Source organism: Peromyscus californicus, unplaced genomic scaffold (genome assembly GCF_007827085.1).
Source record: "Peromyscus californicus insignis strain IS unplaced genomic scaffold, ASM782708v3 Scaffold_10__1_contigs__length_136768540, whole genome shotgun sequence".
NCBI lineage: Eukaryota > Metazoa > Chordata > Mammalia > Rodentia > Cricetidae > Peromyscus > Peromyscus californicus.
Window position 1 is genome coordinate 6,041,715 of NW_026294391.1, and position 20,214 is coordinate 6,061,928.

Below are 20,214 nucleotides of genomic sequence, written 5' to 3' on the forward strand. Positions count from 1 at the left end.
CAGCCTGGTCTACAGAGCGAGTTCCAGGACAGGCTCCAAAGCTACACAGAGAAACCCTGTCTCAAAAAACAAAATAAATAAATAAATAAATAAATAAATAAATAAATAAATATTCCAGGCCAGTAGGCCAGTTGTCCAATAGAATATTTCCTATGCTTGATTTACCCCGTATATACTTATGATAAAACTAATTCAGTCTCTTCTTCCTATATGCTATATTGTCAAAACGTTAAGCATAGAAGTTTGATTAGGTGTTTCTATGTATTTCAAGTTCATGTTACAAGGGATCTTCTAACTTCAGCTTGCCTGACTATTACTGATGCTAATGTCTATCACTTGGGTAAGGTGATGGGTTGCTAATGTCTTCATTGTGAAAATATATTTTTTCTCTTTATAATTTCCAAGTCACTTATGAACCAACACATAGCACTATGCAAATATTCTATTCTATAATAACTTCCATTGTAAGGCTGCACCAATGATCCTTACTAACTTATGTATTACTTCGGGGGTTATGTGGGAGCCCGTTCTCGGGTTCCTCGTGGCTTTACCCAGCAGGTCTGCATAGAGGATGAATAGGACCATGGGCCTGAGTGCAGGTGTCTGAGATGGTCTGCACTTGGCTGTGCTGGGGGAGGAGGTCTTTTGCTCCACCCCTTGGTGACTCTATAAAAACCCTGGGGCAGAGCCAGTCGGGGCCCATTGGAATAGGCTCTAGGCCCTCTCGAGGTTATCCTTTATTTTCTATCTGTTTATCTCCACGAGATTCTATAAATCCTTCTATCTAATATTTCCTGCTGCTCGAACTCAAGAAAACTCTGGGGAACTGTGGGGGGTGGTTGGGTAAACGCCCCACAACGTCCCACAGGGTTATAACACATAAATCAATTTTTTTTGTTATTTCCTTCACACGTACTAACTGACAAACTTTTAAGGGAGAGACTCCATCTCTTCTCTCCTCTCTCTCTTTCTCCTTTTCCTACCTCCTTTCTTGTCTTCTTCTTTTCATATTACTAAAGATAAGGGCTTTAAAAATGTTGTCAGAAAAAGATAAAGAAAAAAAAACCACCTGCCCTCAGAACCCTCTCACATCTTCAATTCCCAAAGACCCACCTCACTGACAACTCTTTACACCCCACTGCCTGCCCACATCAATATGCCCACACCCCTACCTTGAGCAGACATCCACTGCTCAGATGCTGCATCAGTCAGAAGGACAGAGAACCTCCTGCTTGACCAGACATCCAGCCTCTGACTCTGACGATGATGGAGACTCCCTGCTGGACCAGAGGTCACACTAGCTGCCAGAAATACAGACCACAAGATCAAAGACCACAGGCCAGAAGACCAAAGAGGAAACAAAAACCAAGAAACAAAACAGCCATACAATAAAAACAAACTCAAAAGTCAGTACCTAGACTTGTATTTATCCCAAAACTAGATGCCTAGATGCCGATGTAAGAACACAAATCAACAACAGCTAGGATATATGACACCACCAGCTATCCTACTACAGCAATTCTTGAATATTCCAACACAGATGGAGCACAAGGAAATGACTTAAAAACAAACTTTCTAAAGATGATAGGGTTTTTTTTGTTTTGTTTTGTTTTTTGTTTTTTGTTATTTTTTTTTTTTTGGTTTGTCGAGACAGGGTTTCTCTGTGTAGCTTTGCGCCTCTCCTGGAACTCACTTGGTAGCCCAGGCTGGCCTCGAACTCACAGAGATCCGACTGGCTCTGCCTCCTGAGTGCTGGGATTAAAGGCGTGCGCCACCACTGCCCGGCTGATGATAGGGTTTTTAAACAGGAAATGAATAAATCTCTTAAAGAAATCCAGGAAAAAACCAACAGGTGAAGGAAATGAAGAAAGGTGTTCAAGACCTGAAAATGGAAAAAGAAGCAATAAAGAAAACACAAATTGAGGGAATCCTGGGGACAAAAACATCAAGGTAAGCCAACAAAAACTAAAGACACAAGAATCTCCACAAAATACAAGAAATGAAAGAGAGAACCTCAGGCATAGAAGATATGATAGAAGAAATTGATAAATATCAGTCAAAGAAATATTAAATCTAAAACGTTCTTGACACAAACATCAAGGAAATCTGGGACACTATAAAAATCCAAAACTTCAGAATAATAGAAATAGAAGAAGAAGAATCACAGCCCAAAGGTCCCAAAAATATTTTCAACAGAATCATAGAAAAAAAATGTCCTTACCTAAAGAAGGAGATGCCTATAAAAGTACAAGAAACATATAGAACTCCAAATAGAGTGGACCATAAAAGTAAAATACCCAAGCTACATAATAATCAAAACACTAAAAACACAGAACAAAAAAAGAATATTAAAAGCTAAATGGGAAAAAGATCAAGTAACATAAAAATGCAGACCTATTAGAATTACACCTGATTTTTCAATGGAGACTTTAAAAGCCAGAAGAGCTAGAGCAGATGTCTTATAGACTCTAAGAGACCACAGACACCAGACTCAACTACTATAACCAGCAAAACTTTCAATCACTACAGGGAAAACAAGGTATTCCATGACAAAGTCAAATTTAAACAATATCTATGCACAAATTCAGCCCTACAGAAGGTTCTAGAATGAAAACTCCAACCCAAGGAGGTTAACTACATCCATGAAAACATGAAATACATAATCTCACAACAGCTAAACCAAAATAAGGGAAACACACACACATACACAAACACATACACACACACACACACACACACACACACACACACACACACACACACTGCCACCACCACCAACAAAAACAAAATAATAGGAAATAACAAGCATTGGTCATTCATATCTCTCAGCATCAATGGACTCAATTCCCCCAATAAAAAGACACAGGTTAACAGAATGGACACATCTTCTGCTACAGGACCCATCTTCTGCTACATACAAGAAACACACCTCAACATCAAAGATAGATATTATCTCAGAATAAAGAGTTAGGAAAAGATTTTCCAAGAAAATGGACCAAAGAAACAAGATGCTGTAGCTATCTTAATATCTAACAAAATAGACTTCCAACCAAAATTAATCAAAAGAGATGGGGAAGGACACTTCATACTCATCAAAGGAAAAATCCACCGAGGTGACCTCTCAATTCTTAAGATCTATGCCCCAAATGTAAAGACACCCATGTTTATAAAAGAAACATTACTAAAGCTTAAACCACACATTGATCCTCATACATCAATAGTGGGAGATTTCAATACTTCACTCTCACCGAAGGACAGGTCATCCAGACAACAACTAAACAGGGAAATAATGAAGCTAACAGATGTTATGAACCAAATGGACCTAACAGATATCTACAGAACATTTTACCCAAACAAAAAAGAATATATCTTCTCAGCACCTCATGGAACTTTCTCCAAAATTGACCACATACTTGGTCACAAAGCAAGTCTCAACAGATACAAGAAAATCAAAGTAACTTCCTGTATCCTATCAAAGCACTAGGGACTGAAGCTGGATTTCAACAACAGAAAGCCCATAATGTCATAGAAACTGATCAGCTCTCTACTGAATGACTCCTGGGTCAAGGCAGAAATAAAAAAATTAAAGACTTCCTGTAATTCAATGAAAATGAATGCACAATATACCCAAACTTATGGGACACAATGAAAGAAGTGCTAAAAGGAAAGTTCATAGCACTAGGCACCTTCATAAAGAAATTTGAGAGGTCTCATACTAGCAACTTAATAGCACACCTGAAAGCTCTAGAAAAAAAAAAAGCAAACACATCCAAAAGGAGTAGGTGGCAGGAAATAATCGAACTGAGAGCTGAAATCAATAAAATAGGAACAATAAAAACAATAGAAAGAGCCAATGAAATAAGAGTTGGTTCTTTGAAAAAAATCAACAAGATAGACAAGCTCTTATCCAAACAAACTAAAAGGCAGACAGAGAATATCCAAATCAACATTATCAGAAACAGAAAGTAGAACATAACAACAGACATTGAGGAAATCCAAAGACTCATTAGGTCATACTTCAAAAACCTGTACTCCACAAAATTGGAAAATCAAAAAAAAAATTGGACAGTTTTCATGATAGATACCACTTAACAATGGTTAAATTAAGCTCAGATAACAATTTAAATAAACCTATAACCCCGAAAGAAACAGAAGCAGTCATTAAAAGTCTCCCCCCCCCCAAAAAAAAAAAAAAAAACAAAAAAAGCCCAGGGCAACACAGTTGTAACACAAAATCCTACCAGACTCTCAAAAAGAGCTAATACCAGTACTCCTCAAATTATTCCACAAAATAGAAACAGAAGGAACATTGAAAAAGATCATTTTATTAGGTCACAGTCACCCTGATACCCAAACCACAGAAAAATTCAACAAAGAAAGAGAATTACAGAAAGACTTCCCTAATGAACATTGATGCAAAAATACTCAATAAAATACTTGCAAGTCAAATCCAAGAACACATCAAAAAGATCAGTCACCATGATCAAGTAGGCTTCATTACAGAGATTCAGAGATGGTTCAACATACAAAAATCTGTCAATGTAATCCAACATATCAAAAAACTGAAAGCAAAAAAAAACAAAACAAAAAACCCCACATGATTATCTCATTAGATGCTAAAAAAGCCTTTGACAAAAATCCAACATTCCTTCATAATAAAAAATCTTGGAGAAATCATGGATACAAGGGACATACCTGAACATAATAAAGGAAATTTACAGGAAGTCTATAGCCAACACCAAATTAAATGTAGAGAAATGTTGTTGTTTATTTACTCTTTGATCTTTGAGGAGCCTGCCACTCAGCTCCCAAACAAATGACACAGAGGCTTATTATTACTTATAAATGCCCAGCCTTAGCTTGGCTTTTTCTAGCCAGCATTTCATAACTTAAATTATCCCATCTACATTTTGCCTCTGGACTTTTATCTTTCTCTATTTCTGTATACTTTTCTTTACTTCTTTCTCAAGGGTTTGCTGTGTAGCTGGGTGGCTGGGTGGATGGGTGGCTGGTCCCTGGAGTCTTTCTCTCCTCCTCTTTCTCTTGCTCCTCAAACTCTTCTTCTCTTTTTCTTCTTCTATTCTCTTTGCCTGACAGCCTCACCTACCCTTTCTCCTGCCTTGCTATTGGCCATTCAGCTCTTTATGAGACCAATCAGGTGTTTTAGACAAGCAAAGTAACACAGTTTCACAGAGTTAAGCAAATGCAACATAAAAGAATGTAACACACCTTTGCATCATTAAACAAATTTCCACAGCATAAAAATGTAACACATCTTAAAATAATATTCTACAACAGAGAAACTCAAAGAAACTACAATAAAATCAGGAAAAAGACAAGGCTGTCCACTATCTATATCTATTCAATATAGTACTTGAAGTTCTAGCTAGAGCATTAAGACAAAGGAGATCAAGGGGATACAACTTGGAAAGAAAGAAGTCCAAGTATTGCTATTTGCAGATGATAGGATATGATAGTATACATTAGTAACCCTAAAAATTCTACCAGGAAACTCTTACAGCCAAAAAAAAAAAACCTTCAATGAGTGGTTCAATACTAAAAAAAAATCAGTAGTCCTCCAATTTACAAATGACAAATGGACTGAGAAAGAAATCAAGTTCATTGTCTGTGCTGTCACTAGAAACCATGTGGAAGCCCATGATCTGTGCTCCCACTGACTGTAAAGAGCAATGAAGCTATTTTTGCAGTGATATCAATGACTGCAGACATACAGTTGAGAAAGAGGGACAGGGAAGGCCTCTGTGACAAACCCTACCCCCACTTTAACCCCTCACCCCAAAATAAAAGTAATAGCCTAAATGGGAAGCCATTGAAGAGAACTCTTAAAAAGTGTGATAAGGATGCTGCTGAAGTTAGTGCTCTATGATTGATGGCTTCTGGTAGGGATGACAGCAGACTCAGTTCTATTTAAGGAGTAGGCCACTGAAAGTTTGGTCATGCTCCAATGAGCATATAGATAACACAAAATGAAATTGGTTTCTATTTCTGTTTATTTTAATTTTAATTTTTTTCATCTTTTTAGTTGGGAGATCAAAAGGGTAGAGGAGTGGATATGGAAGGTCTGGGAAGTGAGTGTGATTGAGGTACATCATGTGAAATTCCCAAAGACTCAATAAAATATGTAGAAAAATGGGGTACAGATCTAAATAGATAATTCTCAACAGGGGAATCTCAAATGGCTGAGAAACAAAGAAATATTCAACATCTTTAGCCATTAGGGAAATGCAAATCAAAGCAACTAAGATTCCATCTTAAACATGTCATAACCGCTAAGATAACAAACACAAATGACAGCTCATAGTGGAAAGGATGTGGAGCAAGAGGAACACTCCTCAGTTGCTGATGGGAGTACAAACTTGTACAGCCACTTTGGAAATCAATATAGTGGTTTCTCAGAAAATTGGAATTCAATCTACCTCAAGACCAAGCTATACCAAACCTGCACATATATCAAAGGATGCTCCACCCTACCACAAGGATACTTGCTCAACTATGTTCATAGAAGCTTTACTTGTAATAGCAGGAACTAGAAACAGCCTATATGCCCTTCACCCTAAAATGGATAAAGAAAATATGGTACATTTAAACAATTGAGTATTACTCAGCTTTTTTTTAATGACATCATGAAATTTGCAAGCAAATAAATGGAACTAGAAAGAAATCATCCTAGGTGAGGTAACCCAGACCCAGAAAGACAAACATGGTATGTACTCACTTATAAGTAGATATTAGCTATAAAGGAAAGGATAATCATGCTACAATCCATACACCCAGAGAGGCTAAGTAACAAAGAGGTCTCAAGGAGGCATACATAGATCACCCTGGGAAGGGGAAATAGACAAGATTTTGAGGGTGGACTGAGGAAAGGTGGGGATGGTAACAGGAGGGAATAGATGGAGGTTGGAGAGAGAGCACTAGGAGAGATAACTGGAATTGGAGGACAATTTGGGGATAAAGTAGAAATCTAGAGCAATGGAAACTCCTGGGAATCTATGAGGGTGACCCTAGCAAAAACTCCTAGTAATGGGGAACACAAAGCCTGAATCTTCCATCTCCCATAACCAGGCAAGGCATTCAGTGGAGGGACTCGGACACCAACCCAGCCACAAAACATTCAATCTACATTTGTCCTGCTTATAAGATGTGCTAGGGTAAAGGTTGTGCAGAACTTGTGGGAGTGGCCAACCAGTGATGGTCCAACTTGAGATTCCTGCCATGAAAGGGAACCTGTCTGACACTGTTGGGAGGGCCAGGACCCAGAAGCTGGATGGCCCAGAGACCTAGGATAGAACCAGACAAGTCTGGCAAAAAAAGGTCAAAGCAATGATTCCTAATGATAGTCCTCTATACTGGTAGACCAGAGTCTAGCATAATCATCATCAGAGAGAGGCTTCATCCAGCCACTGATGGGAGCAGATGCAGAGACTCACAGCCAAACATTGACCACTCCTCATGTCATTCTTGCATTGAAACCCTAGAAGAACTACTGCCCCATCCTTCATACATATAGGAGGGTACATTGCCTCAGGCCATCTATGCCTAATACACAGATGACAGCTCCTTTTTACATGAGGGGGCCCGAAAAGCAGGCTATGCCATAGTGTCTGATACTGAGGTGGTTGAGGCACAGGCCCTCCATGCCTACCACTAGTCAACAGGCTGAACTAATAGCTCTCACCTGTGCCTTCCAATTGGCACAAAGACAATCCCTTAATGTTTACACAGACTCTAAATATTCTTTTCATATCCTCTTGTCCCATGCTGTCATCTGGAAAGAGTGTGAACTACTTACAACAAAAGGAGTGTCCGTAACCAACTCAGGTAAAATTATGGCCATGCTAAAAGCCTCCCATCTCTGCGCAGCTATTGGAATTATTCACTGATGGTATCATCAGACTGACAACTCCATCATGTCTAAGGAAATAACTGAACTGACAAGGCAGCTAGAGCAGCAGTTCTCCAAGGCCTAGACTCACCCCATGCACCACAGGGAATCCATACACTACAACCCACATCCCCAGTCACCACCTGACACTTGACAAATTCTATCCTATTTGCACCAGCTCTTTCATCCTAATAGCCAAGCTCTGTCTCATTTTGTCAAGGCCCACCTGCAGCCCATCCCTGAGGACTTGCATTTCTTAAGGACTATTACTGCCTCTTGTAAAATCTGTCAAATGTCAGACCCCAAGTCCAGATACCACAGTCCTCTTTTTCCTACCCACCAGGCCAGAGGCTCCTGCTCAGGGACTAACTGGCAACTTGACTTTACCCACACGATCATAGTCAGATGAGTTAGGTACCTCCTGGTCTTAGTGGACACATTCTCAAACTGCGTAGAGGCATTCCAAACAACTAACAAAGGGCTCAGGACAGTCTCTGAACTCCTCTGGGAGATCATTCCTGTTTTGGAATCTCAGCCTCCCTCCAGTCAGACAATGGTCCTGAATTCACCTCCCAGATTTCCTAAACCCTGTCTAAAGTCCTCAGAATTCCTTGGCATTTCCATATTCCATACCATCCCCAGTCCTCAGGGAAGATAGAACGAACTACCTGCTTCTTAAAAAAAACACCCTTTTAAAAATATCACAGGAGCCGGGCGGTGGTGGCGCACGCCTTTAATCCCAGCACTCGGGAGGCAGAGCCAGGCGGATCTCTGTGAGTTCGAGGCCAGCCTGGGCTACCAAGTGAGTTCCAGGAAAGGCGCAAAGCTACACAGAGAAACCCTGTCTCGAAAAAAACAAAACAAAAAAAACAAAAACAAAAAAAAAAAAATATCACAGGAACTTCACCTCAATTGGGTAAAACTCTTGCCTCTGGCTCTTTTCAGGCTCCAGACTCTCCTCAAGCAACCCCTTCCCATCTTCCCATTTGAGCTTATGTATGAGCAGCTGATTCTGACCCCTGGTCTCCAACATGAATCCTCACCTCTCCCTGATCACCTACTCACTCCCTTACTCTGTAATATCCACTCTCTCCTATGGAACTATACTGACCACTCCCTACCCTGACCATGCATCAGCCCCTGTCCATCCCCAATCAACCAAAAATCAGGTCCTTCTCTCTTCTCCAGACCAACGTCCCTCACCCCTTTCCCCTAAATTGCAGGGCCCCTTCAAGGTAACTCTTGTAACCCCCACAGCTCCTAAGCTTGAGGTCCTCCCTCACTGGATTCACCTATCACAACTCAAGCCCTTTACTCCCCCATCTCAAGACAATTTTACTTCATACACATCAACCCCAATAGGACCCTGCTCCCTTAAGTTTCAGAGAACACTGAGATCAACTGACTTGTCAGCAGTTCCAGAAGAATGAGGCTTCACCCCATAGCCATGCTCAACTCTACTGGATGGAGAACCCCATATGGAAGTGGATGTTTTCCTTCTTGACCCCTTTCCTCATTTTCCTGTCTCTACTAATCACACCGTTTCATCAATTTCTTCTCTATATCTCCAATGACACATTCAAAAATTTCTAATCAACAACAAATTAGCTATTGTTACAGGACTGCCAACCATTAACCACAGGGCTGGAGGCACAAAGACTACCAAACATGCCTGGGTGGTAAGAACCAACAGCACCCCAGAGATATCCACATGCCTCAGACTCAAAAAGAGACTCACAGAATGGATTTCAACGTAACTTTTTACTATCCCTTTATTTAAAAGGTACTCTTTACAATGACTGCCCTCAGTAATCAACCACCTGTGTCTCCTGGTAAACTGGATAGAATGAGGATGCCAAGGTGATGCTGTGGTGATGGGAAAGGACCAGGTGCTTTAAGGTTTGTTTATGTGAAGATAGGAAAGCTTAAGTGGTGATAAGGAGAAAGTGATTTGAGATGTATAATAGAATGAAATATTAGTTGATGGAATTCTGATAAGCTATTAATCTAGCTCTGGCAGGGTACTAACCACTCTACTACTACTATTATCATAGCCACAAGCTCAGGACTTTAAATTCCCTTTGGTTGATTTTTAATGGCTCAAAGGCATGAGTATACTGCCATTTCTACAAGGTAAATTTCAGTACAGATTATAAACAGTGGAAATGCTAATGTGTCTAAAACTTATCTCTTTGCAAACTCAAAAAAAAATCATGTAAGCTCCAGGGACTTGGATCCACCTGCAACAGGTCAGATATACTCCAGAACAAGTACTGTCAATCAACAGCCTAAGCTTCCTCACCTTTCTTTGGTCTTAGGATTCCCCCACCTCAATTACGAGGACCTAAGAAAAAAATTTCCCCCCCTAGTCCTAAGTAAGGAGTCTTCCAGATCAATACCAGCATGATTCCTTCAAGTCTTGTGATTAAATGTATGATATCTTCAGCAATAGAATCTTGTCTTCAAGTTCTGGCAGGCAACCAAGAGCTATTTTTACTACTTTTCTTTAAAAATCTTTCTATATGGACATTCATTTTGAGAATTGTGACTTGTATGGTGGGTCTTCAGCACATGCACCCTCAACTATACATATTCAATTGAGTGTGAGTTAATGGAAGCTCAGATTTTCACAAGCTCCGTTTGGCAGTTTCTACCTCCAACATCTGCATTAATTCATATTCCTGTGTAGAGTGAAATAAATTAGAAGTAAATAATGATAGCACAGTGGCTCCCATAGTCTCATGGGGAGTGGCACTAGTAGGAGGTGTGGCCTTGTTGGAAGGAGGTGTGTCACTAGGTGATGGGGTTTGAGATCTCAGAAGCTCAAACCAGTTCAGTTCCTGCTGCCTGCAGATCAAGATGTAGAACTCTCTGCTCCTTCTACAGCACCATATCTGCCTGCACCCTGTATACTTCATGCCATGGTGACAATGTGTTAAACCTCTGAACTGTAAGCCAGCCCCAATGAAATGTTTTCCTTTATAAGAGTTACTATGGTCATGGTGTCTCTTCACAGCAATAGAAACCCTAAGACAGTGGCTATGAAAATAAAAGAAGACTAGGGTTACTTCAATTCTTTCATTTCTGTCATTCTAACTAACCACGTATAAGTTTTTAAAGAAAGAGTTATCAATTTTTATTCTGTGTGTATGAATGTTTTGCCTGCATGCAATGTCCAAAAAAGGCAATGGATCCATTGGAACTTGAGTTACAGACAACTGTGAGCCACCATGTGGGTGCTAGGAATCTCACTCACATCCTCTAGAAGAGCAGCTGGTCCTCTTAACTGCTAAGCCATCTCTCTGGCCACATAATTACTCTTCAAGACATTTGTGCTTAAATGTTAAAGTAGTGAAACCACTACTTCTTATTCTTATTTGGTAAGTGTGAATTACAGTTCATAGATGAAAGAATTGCATTGAAGTTAAATATCATGGAACTTGGATTAAATTTTTCCTTGATTTTTAATAACATTAAAACTAAAGTCAAATCAAGAAAATGATCATTATTATCGATCATTGGGTGGCTATTGATGAAAACAATTTTATCACATAGAAGGATGTTAAAAAATTCCACTTCAGATGTCAAATGACATGTTATGTGTGTGTGTTACTGCACTACTTTTGACTGAAAAATATACCTGCCAAATCTGTGTCATGTGGCGACTGTCCGCCATTGCAAGATGGCGCCGACTTCCTCTCTGGGCAACGCCCTGCCACATCAGCCTTCGAGCTGTCTGTCACGTATGCCTAAGCCTGTCTGCCTAGCAACAGCGCCTGTCCAATCCCGCACTGCCTCGTGTATCAGACCGGCATGACACACCTCCAGCCTGCATATAAGCACTCCGGCATCCGTGCTCGGGGCCCCTCACCTCCAGCTCTCCCTCAACCAAGCAGTGCTTCAATAAACCGTGATAGAAGAAGAATCCTCGAGTTGTGATGTCCTTCCCCGCTGGTCGGGGCGCGCCGCAGCTGGTGCTGAAACCCGGGACCCATCGTGAGGGGCCGAAGAGGATTCAGAACTTCACACGGGAAGCGGACGACGTCGGTAAGTTAAGTTCCCCAGGTATGTTGATTGCTGGAATCAACCCTTTAGTCTTTGCTGGTTTGTTCCTCTTGATTGTTCTTGTTGTGTTATTTTGCTGTTTTTGGCTCCGGTGCCACCAGCCAGGACAGGAGTGCCTGTGTTGCTGTTGAAAAAAAACGAAGGTAAGACCGCTGTAGATAAAGCGGCAGCGTACGCCCGTGGATAAGTCTTCTGTAGATAAACCAGCGCCATGGGTGGAAGTCATAGCTCTCACTGTGAGGCTTTTATTGATCCGGCCCAGGCAATCCTGCGCCAGAGAGATCTGAAGATTAGCACCAGTTCATTACGGAAAGTTCTACAAGATATTGATAAAGTGGCTCCATGGTTTTTAGTTTCAGGAGACCTAACGGGCCCATGTTGGGAAAAGCTTGGAAAAGATCTGGAGAGAGCTAAGGAGGAAGGAACGTTAGGGAAGGGGACTTTTCCTTTTTGGAAACTGATGCGATCCTGTTTGAAAGATGACCGGAGTGTGGAAGCATTGAGAGCAGGCAGGAGAGCGCTAACAGCATATCAGGACAGTCTTTCTGGAGCAGAAGGCAGAGACAGTGAGGATAGAGGGGAAAAAAGAAAGAAGAAAAAGGCAGAAAAACAGAAACAAAAGGAAAAGAAACAGGAAAAACAAGAAGAAGGAAGGAAAAGGGTAGAGCCGAGTGCACCGCTCTATCCCATACTGGATGAGTTTGCGGCTATAAACTTATCTGAGGAGGAGGAGGAATCTGAGGATGAGCTTTCTGAAGAGGAGGAAGCTGATCTTGAGGAGGAAGCGGCTAGGTATGAGAGTGGCAGATACGGGGGATGGGAGCCATCAGGCAATAAGGCGCCATTGTCTGATAGGAAACCACCGCCCTACACGAGCTCAACCTCCGGATGTCATTTTATTCGCAGCCAAACTTGGTCGCGACTAGCTTCCGCTTTCCCCGTTTTTGAGGACCCTCAGACCAATCATCGCTGGCATGAGCCTATTCCTTATAAGCAGCTCAAAGACTTAGTACAGGCGGCTCAAACCTATGGTCATTCTGCCAGTTATACCTTGACTTTGTTGCAAAGACTAGCCACTCAGGCCATGACCCCGTCTGATTGGTTTGAGGTAGTAAAAGCATGCTTGTCTACAGGGCAGTATTTGGATTTCAAGTCCATTGTCACTGATATGGCGCATACCCAAGCTCGCATAAATGCGCAGCAATTGCAGCAGCCAGCCTGGACAGCGGATATGTTGTTAGGCCAGGGGCAGTGGGCAGCTAATCAGACAGCATACCCAGTACAGGTTTACAATCAGATTAATGATATATACATCAAGGCTTGGAGAATGTTACCAAAAAGGGGAGAGGTTTCAGGTAATCTTACAAAAATTGTGCAAGGACCAAGTGAGCCTTTTTCAGACTTTGTGGCTCGTATGATGGATGCTGCAGGAAAGATCTTTGGTAGCGCTCAAGAGGCAATGCCCCTTGTCCAACAACTTGTCTATGAGCAGGCTACTAAGGAATGCAGAAGAGCTATTACACCTTGGAAGAGTAAAGGACTTGAAGCTTGGTTAAAAGCATGCCGAGAAATAGGCGGCCCTCTAACCAATGCAGGGTTGGCAGCAGCCGTGATCGCAGCCAGTAAACAGAATGGAAAAAAGACAGGAGCTTGTTTTAAATGTGGGCGGGTCGGACATCTGAAACGTGACTGCCCTCAATCTAATCCGGGAATTGCCAATAATGCTAGGGTCCCCGGAACCTGTCCTAGATGTAAGAAGGGGAAACATTGGGCAAATGAATGCAGGTCAGTTAAGGACATCAATGGGCAGCCGATCCCTCAATCAACTCAGTCTCCTTGGCCAAAAAACGGGCAGCGGGGCCCCCGTCCCCAGGGCCCGAATGCATATGGGGCGCTTCAGGAGCCCAGCCTGCGACCACCTCCGAAGTCAGGAGAGCAACCACAGGCTCCGCAGGGCTGGACCTCCGTGCCGCCTCCGGACTGGTATTGACACAAAAAATGGGGATACAGATGCTAGATACAGATATGTCTGGGCCTTTACAAAAGGATACTGTAGGGATTATTATTGGGAGATCATCAAACACCATGAGAGGATTAATGGTACTGCCAGGAGTAATAGATCCAGATTATACTGGAACTATTAAAGTGATGTGTCATTCCCCTTACGGAATCATCTCCATAGCTCCTGGAGATCGCATTGCCCAGTTAATCCTTATTCCATCCAAACATAACAATTTCCCGGCTGCAAGTAGAGTGCGTGGCCCTCAAGGGTTTGGCTCTACGGGAGTAGACCTTGCATGTTTATCCCTAGACCTAGGCCACCGGCCTATGCTGACCTTACATATTGAAGGGAAAGATTTCACTGGCCTTGTGGACACTGGCGCTGACAGGAGTGTCATGCGTCGAGAAGATTGGCCAAAACAGTGGCCTTTACAGGAGGCTTCTCAGTCCTTACTAGGTTTGGGATACCAGGAAACGCCAGAGATAAGTGCAAAGACGCTACACTGGCGGACACAGGATCAGCAAGGCATGTTTCAACCCTTTGTAGTGAGCATTCCTATTAATCTGTGGGGAAGAGATGTCCAGCAACAATTGCGACTAATTTTGACTAATGAGTATTCCCAAGCTAGTAAAGATCTTATGATGAAACAGGGCTATGTGCCCGGAAGAGGTTTAGGAGCTTCCCTACAAGGAAGGGTTGAGCCACTTGATGCAAGATTTAAAGCGGACAGGAAGGGTTTGGGTTTTTCCTAGGGGCCACTGAGGATGTATTAAGTATTCCTTGGACAACGGATAAGCCAATTTGGGTACCTCAGTGGCCCTTAACACAGGAAAAACTTTTGGCTGCAGAAAATCTGGTCAAAGAACAACTGTCCTTAGGACATATTGAGCCTTCTCTTTCACCATGGAATTCACCAATTTTTGTTATTAAAAAGAAATCTGGAAAATGGAGACTACTTCATGATCTGAGAGCTATTAATGGCCAAATGAGGATCATGGGTCCAGTGCAAAGGGGGCTACCCTTGCTCTCTGCCCTACCTCGAGGATGGCCTTTGATAGTAATTGATATTAAAGATTGTTTCTTCTCCATCCCTCTCTCCCCTAATGATAGAGAAAGGTTTGCGTTTACTCTTCCTTCTGTAAATCATGAGAAGCCAGATCTAAGGTTCCAATGGAAGGTCTTACCTCAGGGCATGGCTAACAGTCCCACTATGTGTCAAATTTATGTTGCAAAGGCTATTGCTCCCATTAGAAACAGCTTCCCCTCGGTGCGCATAATTCATTACATGGATGACATCCTGTTGGCCGCATCGAATCGGAGCATATTGAATAAATCCTTTACTGCCCTGCAGAAAAGCCTGAAAGACTGGGGCTTATATATTGCTCCTGAGAAGGTGCAGGAGACAGAAACAGTTCAATTTTTGGGGGCACAGATCGATGCCACCTGCATCAGACCTCAGAAAATGAATATTAGAGTTTCCCAGTTATCCACTCTGAATGATTTCCAAAAATTGCTAGGAGATATAAATTGGCTTAGAGGATATTTGGATATCCCTAGAGAAGTTTTGCAACCTTTGTTTAAGATATTGGAAGGAGATCCCAATGTTACTTCCTCTAGGAGTATTACTCCTGAGGGACTTCAAGCTTTGCAAATAGTCGAGGAGGCCATAAATCGGGCTCAGCTTTCTCGCATAGTGCCACAGAAACCATTGATACTATGCATTCTTCAAACAGCTGGAGTTCCTTTAGGGGTGCTCTGGCAGGAAGCTCCTCTACTATGGATACCAGGACATTCACCAGGATTGAGGACATTGTCTTATTATCCAGATTTAGTGGCGCATCAGGCTTTTGTTGGCATTAAGTTAGCTATCCAACATTTTGCAAAGGAGCCAGATAAGCTTATCATTCCTTATACCCAAGAACAAGTACAGATGTTAGTGGCCTCAACAGAGGTTTGGCCTGTATTAGTTACATCATTCTCTGGTATAATAGATAATCATCTTCCCTCTAATAAGCTATTATCCTTTGTAAATAGAAATGAGGTTTATTTTCCAAGGGTAACCCAATCAGTTCCTATTGCAGAAGCAGTCACTATCTATACTGACGGCTCAAAAACGGGCAGAGGAGTGTATGCCCAATCAGGGAGTGAGCCAAAGGTTTTCCAATTTACCCCTGACAGGCCTCAAGTAGTAGAATGCTTGGTGGTCTTACAAGTGTTTAAAGATTTTCCACATTGTCCTGTGAATGTTTTTTCCGATTCTCACTATGTTGTTAATGCCGTGGCCCATTTAGAGACGGCAGCCATTGTTCAATTTCATAGCTTAGCTTCTCCCATGTTGCTCCAACTTAAGCATGCTGTTTTGGATCGTAAGTTTCCTTTCTATATAGGGCATTTGAGAGCACACTCTTTGTTGCCTGGACCTATGGCTACAATGAATGACGTGGTTGATAAGGCTACGCGTATGACACTTGTAGCTATGATCGATCCATTGTCCCAAGCAAAGGAATTTCATCGCCAGTACCATGTCCCTGCTAATACACTTCGGTTGAAGTTCTCCATATCACGCAGTCAAGCCCGAGAAATTGTTAAGCAATGTGCGGGCTGTGTGCAATTTTTACATCCACCTCATGTGGGTATTAACCCTCGAGGATTGAAACCTCTTACATTGTGGCAAATGGATGTTACACATATTCCAGAATTTGGGAAATTAAAGTATGTGCATGTTTCAGTTGATACCTATTCTGGTATCATTTTTGCCTCCCCATTAGCCGGAGAAAAGGTAATACATGTAAAAACTCATTGCCTTGAAGCCTGGGCGGCATGGGGAAAACCCCAAATGATTAAGACGGACAACGGCCCAGCATATGCATCAAAAGGTTTTCAAAATTTCTGCAGTCAATTACAGGTTGTCCACAAAACTGGTCTTCCCTATAATCCTCAAGGACAGGGAATTGTGGAACGTGCTAACCGTACTCTCAAGGAGTTGCTCATTAAACAAAAAGGGGGAATAGCTGCATATGCATCACCTAAAGAACGGATCTCCTATGCTTTATTCACCCTAAATTTTTTAATTCGAGACATGGATGATAAGACTGCAGCTGATCGCCATGCACAGGCGATCCCCACCCCCCAGAACGCAGTTATCTGGCGGGATGTGTTGGATAACAAATGGTATGGCCCGGATCCTGTTATCACCAGGTCCAGGGGAGCTGTTTGTGTTTTCCCACAGAACCGTCCGGATCCCATTTGGGTGCCTGAAAGACTCACCAGACAAGTGAAAGAGGCTCTACAAGATGTTCCCTCAGATGAATATGAGCCGTTGGAAGCTGAGAGTAGTCCTGCTGCTAATGATGTGGAGCCTGGGAAGAATGGAACAGAGATGGGGAATACTGTCAGCGTTCCCGAAGCCGATGCCAGTTCGCCATAATGCCGCAGTGTTTCCTCGCTTTTTTACCACCACCAAAGAGCTAGGCCTCCCTTGGCTTCCTCTAGATAGGCAGACTGCTCCGCTAGGAGAAAATCGTAGTTTTCAGGAGGAGGGATCAATTTGCTTTACAGTCAATCCTGGGAATCTTAGTGAGGAGAAATGTTTGATATTCAAACAACAGGGTTTAGCATGGTTCGAGGGTGACACTATCGGAAAGTACGCTATGACCTCAGTAGAGAACTGCGTCAGAAGTAATAAGAGCCTTTGTTATCAAGTTCTTAATTCTACCTCTTATGAAAGAGCCGTGTGGTTTAATGGTACCTTCATAGTTCCTCGTAATAATTTTGAGGGTGAGGATTCTCCCCCGGCTCAGCCAAAATATGCTCCACATTGTCTGGGAGTTTATGAGGGAGAGACTTGGCCATGGACTGATTGTCAGTCAAAGATATTGACATGGGCAGATTCGAGCAAACGTTTTACATTCTCGCCTGACATGCGTGGCCCCAAGAAGGATAACAATGTGTATGATCAAGGATTTTTTCTGCAAGATCCACGGATGAAACCTTATGATAAATGGATGCTTTGTGGAGTAAATGGCAGCTGCTCTGGTTTAAACGTATTTTCCCTGCTACAAGGAGGAGCAGCGGGTCTTACTAATTTTACAAGGATGTCTCTTTCGAATTCCTCCATGAAGGACCCACCTACTAATGAATGGGGTGCCTCATGGGAACAGAAGTCCTTGACAGGTGGAATTGTAAAGATAGTTAAGCAGTTTAAAAATGATACCTTCTCTCCCGCTCCGGTGTGTGTGTATCCTCCATTTTTGTTTATATTAAGTAATTCTTCTTTTGAAAGCTGCAGCGATAGGGGCTGTATGCTTGCACAATGCTGGGATGCCACCCAATATACTAGAGCGATGGTGGCCCGTGTTCCCCGCTGGATTCCTGTACCAGTTGAAACACCTAGCCCCATGACGTTGTTTCGCCCAAAAAGAGACTTTGGCATAACTGCGGCTGTGATTATTGCGATCTCGGCCGCTGCCACGGGGGCTACGGTTGCTGGCATTGCTATGTCCACCTCGGTGCAAACAGCATCTACCCTTAATCAATTATCTGATCAGGTAACTCAAGCTTTAGATTCTCAGGCCAGATTGGATTCACATATAAAAGGTGGCTTATTAATAGTAAATCAGAGAATTGATCTAGTTCAGGAACAACTAGATATGCTTTGGCAATTGGCTCAGCTTGGATGTGAATGGAAGTATAATGCGCTCTGCATTACCAGTGTCCCTTATAGGAATTATACCAGGGCTGCTAATTTATCCCGTGCCTTATCTCATTATTTAGCAGGAAATTGGTCCAACGACTTTGATGTGCTGTTGGGAGATCTTCGACATGCAGTGGTTGCCATCAATTCCACACGAGTGGACCTCAGCTTGGCTGAGGGGATGACCTCCTGGATCACTTCTGCAGTTTCCCTGTTTAAGGAGTGGGTGGGAGTGGGGATGTTTGGGAGTGTGATTCTTGTAGGACTGGCTTTGGTGTTGTTTTTGCTGTGTCGCATGTCACGAAGGCGCAAGGTAGAAAACATGGCTATGGCTAAAGCTTTGGCTGCCCTGGATGCGGGCAGTTCCCCCCAAGCTTGGATAGCTGTTCTAAAAAATGTATAATACGATGCCCTTGTACCTGGAGGCAGCTTTATGCCATTGCACCCAGAGGGATTGTATTTTACTTGATGGTGGCCTGATCCAGTGTTGCCTTTGCACCTCCAGGGGTATATACCCATTGTACTGGAGAAGGAGCATGGGTCTGCCAGGTCTCCTTTGATCGGTTCACACATCATGAGGTGGGAACCTGATTGGGAGTAAGTCCTCATGCCATTTTTTAAGAAAAAAGGGGGAACTGTGGCGACTGTCCGCCATTGCAAGATGGCGCCGACTTCCTCTCTGGGCAACGCCCTGCCACATCAGCCTTCGAGCTGTCTGTCACGTATGCCTAAGCCTGTCTGCCTAGCAACAGCGCCTGTCCAATCCCGCACTGCCTCGTGTATCAGACCGGCATGACACACCTCCAGCCTGCATATAAGCACTCCGGCATCCGTGCTCGGGGCCCCTCACCTCCAGCTCTCCCTCAACCAAGCAGTGCTTCAATAAACCGTGATAGAAGAAGAATCCTCGAGTCGTGGTGTCCTTCCCCGCTGGTCGGGGCGCGCCGCAGTGTCACAGTCTAACAGTCCTATTAATTCTTATGCTATTGTTCAATTATTCATAAATTTGTCATTTATTGATTCTTATTTTCTAGATACGTTCTTCTTCAGGTTGAAGATATAAGTTGGAAGAAGACACATTTCATAGCCTTATGGCAATTAAATCATAGCACAGAATTTCCTATATACTATTATGTAGTAATAAATTTCAAGGAAAAAGGGAAAGTGGGTAATAAGGAGAGTAGTTTTATTTAAATGGTCAACAAGGCTCGTATGGAATGAAGATATTTGAGCAGAATCCAGAATGAAAGGTACAAGGAAAATGGCCATTTGTGGAAAGAGAATACCCTGGAAGGAGGAACAAATATGAAAGCCTTGAGATAGAGCCACACTAATTATTTAAAGGGATATAAAGGAGGCCAAGACACCCAGAATGAAGTTAGTAAGGACAGAGTGGTAAGGCCAAAGGAAGTTATCACAAGCTATTACAGGTTAGGTAACAGCTTAAAATCAGATGTTGAGTGAATAAGAGGGTTTTTCAGAATGTTTTGAGTATAAGAAAAACTATCTCAACATTAATGAGAATTTTGATTTCCCTATGCAGTCCAG

At 42.5% G+C, this 20,214-nt stretch overlaps 1 protein-coding gene across 1 annotated transcript; it reads left to right on the forward strand.

The window, feature by feature from the left end:
* The first annotated feature begins 11,849 nt into the window (after window positions 1-11,849).
* LOC128109593 (uncharacterized) lies at window positions 11,850-19,570 on the forward strand. Its single transcript, XM_052736767.1, has 2 exons — window positions 11,850-11,953; window positions 17,203-19,570. The coding sequence occupies exon 2, from the start codon at window positions 17,267-17,269 to the stop codon at window positions 19,067-19,069; it is 1,803 nt and encodes a 600-aa protein (XP_052592727.1). The 5' UTR covers window positions 11,850-11,953; window positions 17,203-17,266; the 3' UTR covers window positions 19,070-19,570.
* Window positions 19,571-20,214: the final 644 nt, after the last annotated feature.

What these genes read in the sequence shown, in the direction of transcription:
- LOC128109593 (XM_052736767.1), top strand. Translation starts at nt 17,267, where the DNA reads ATGTTCCCTCAGATGAATATGAGCCGTTGGAAGCTGAGAGTAGTCCTG.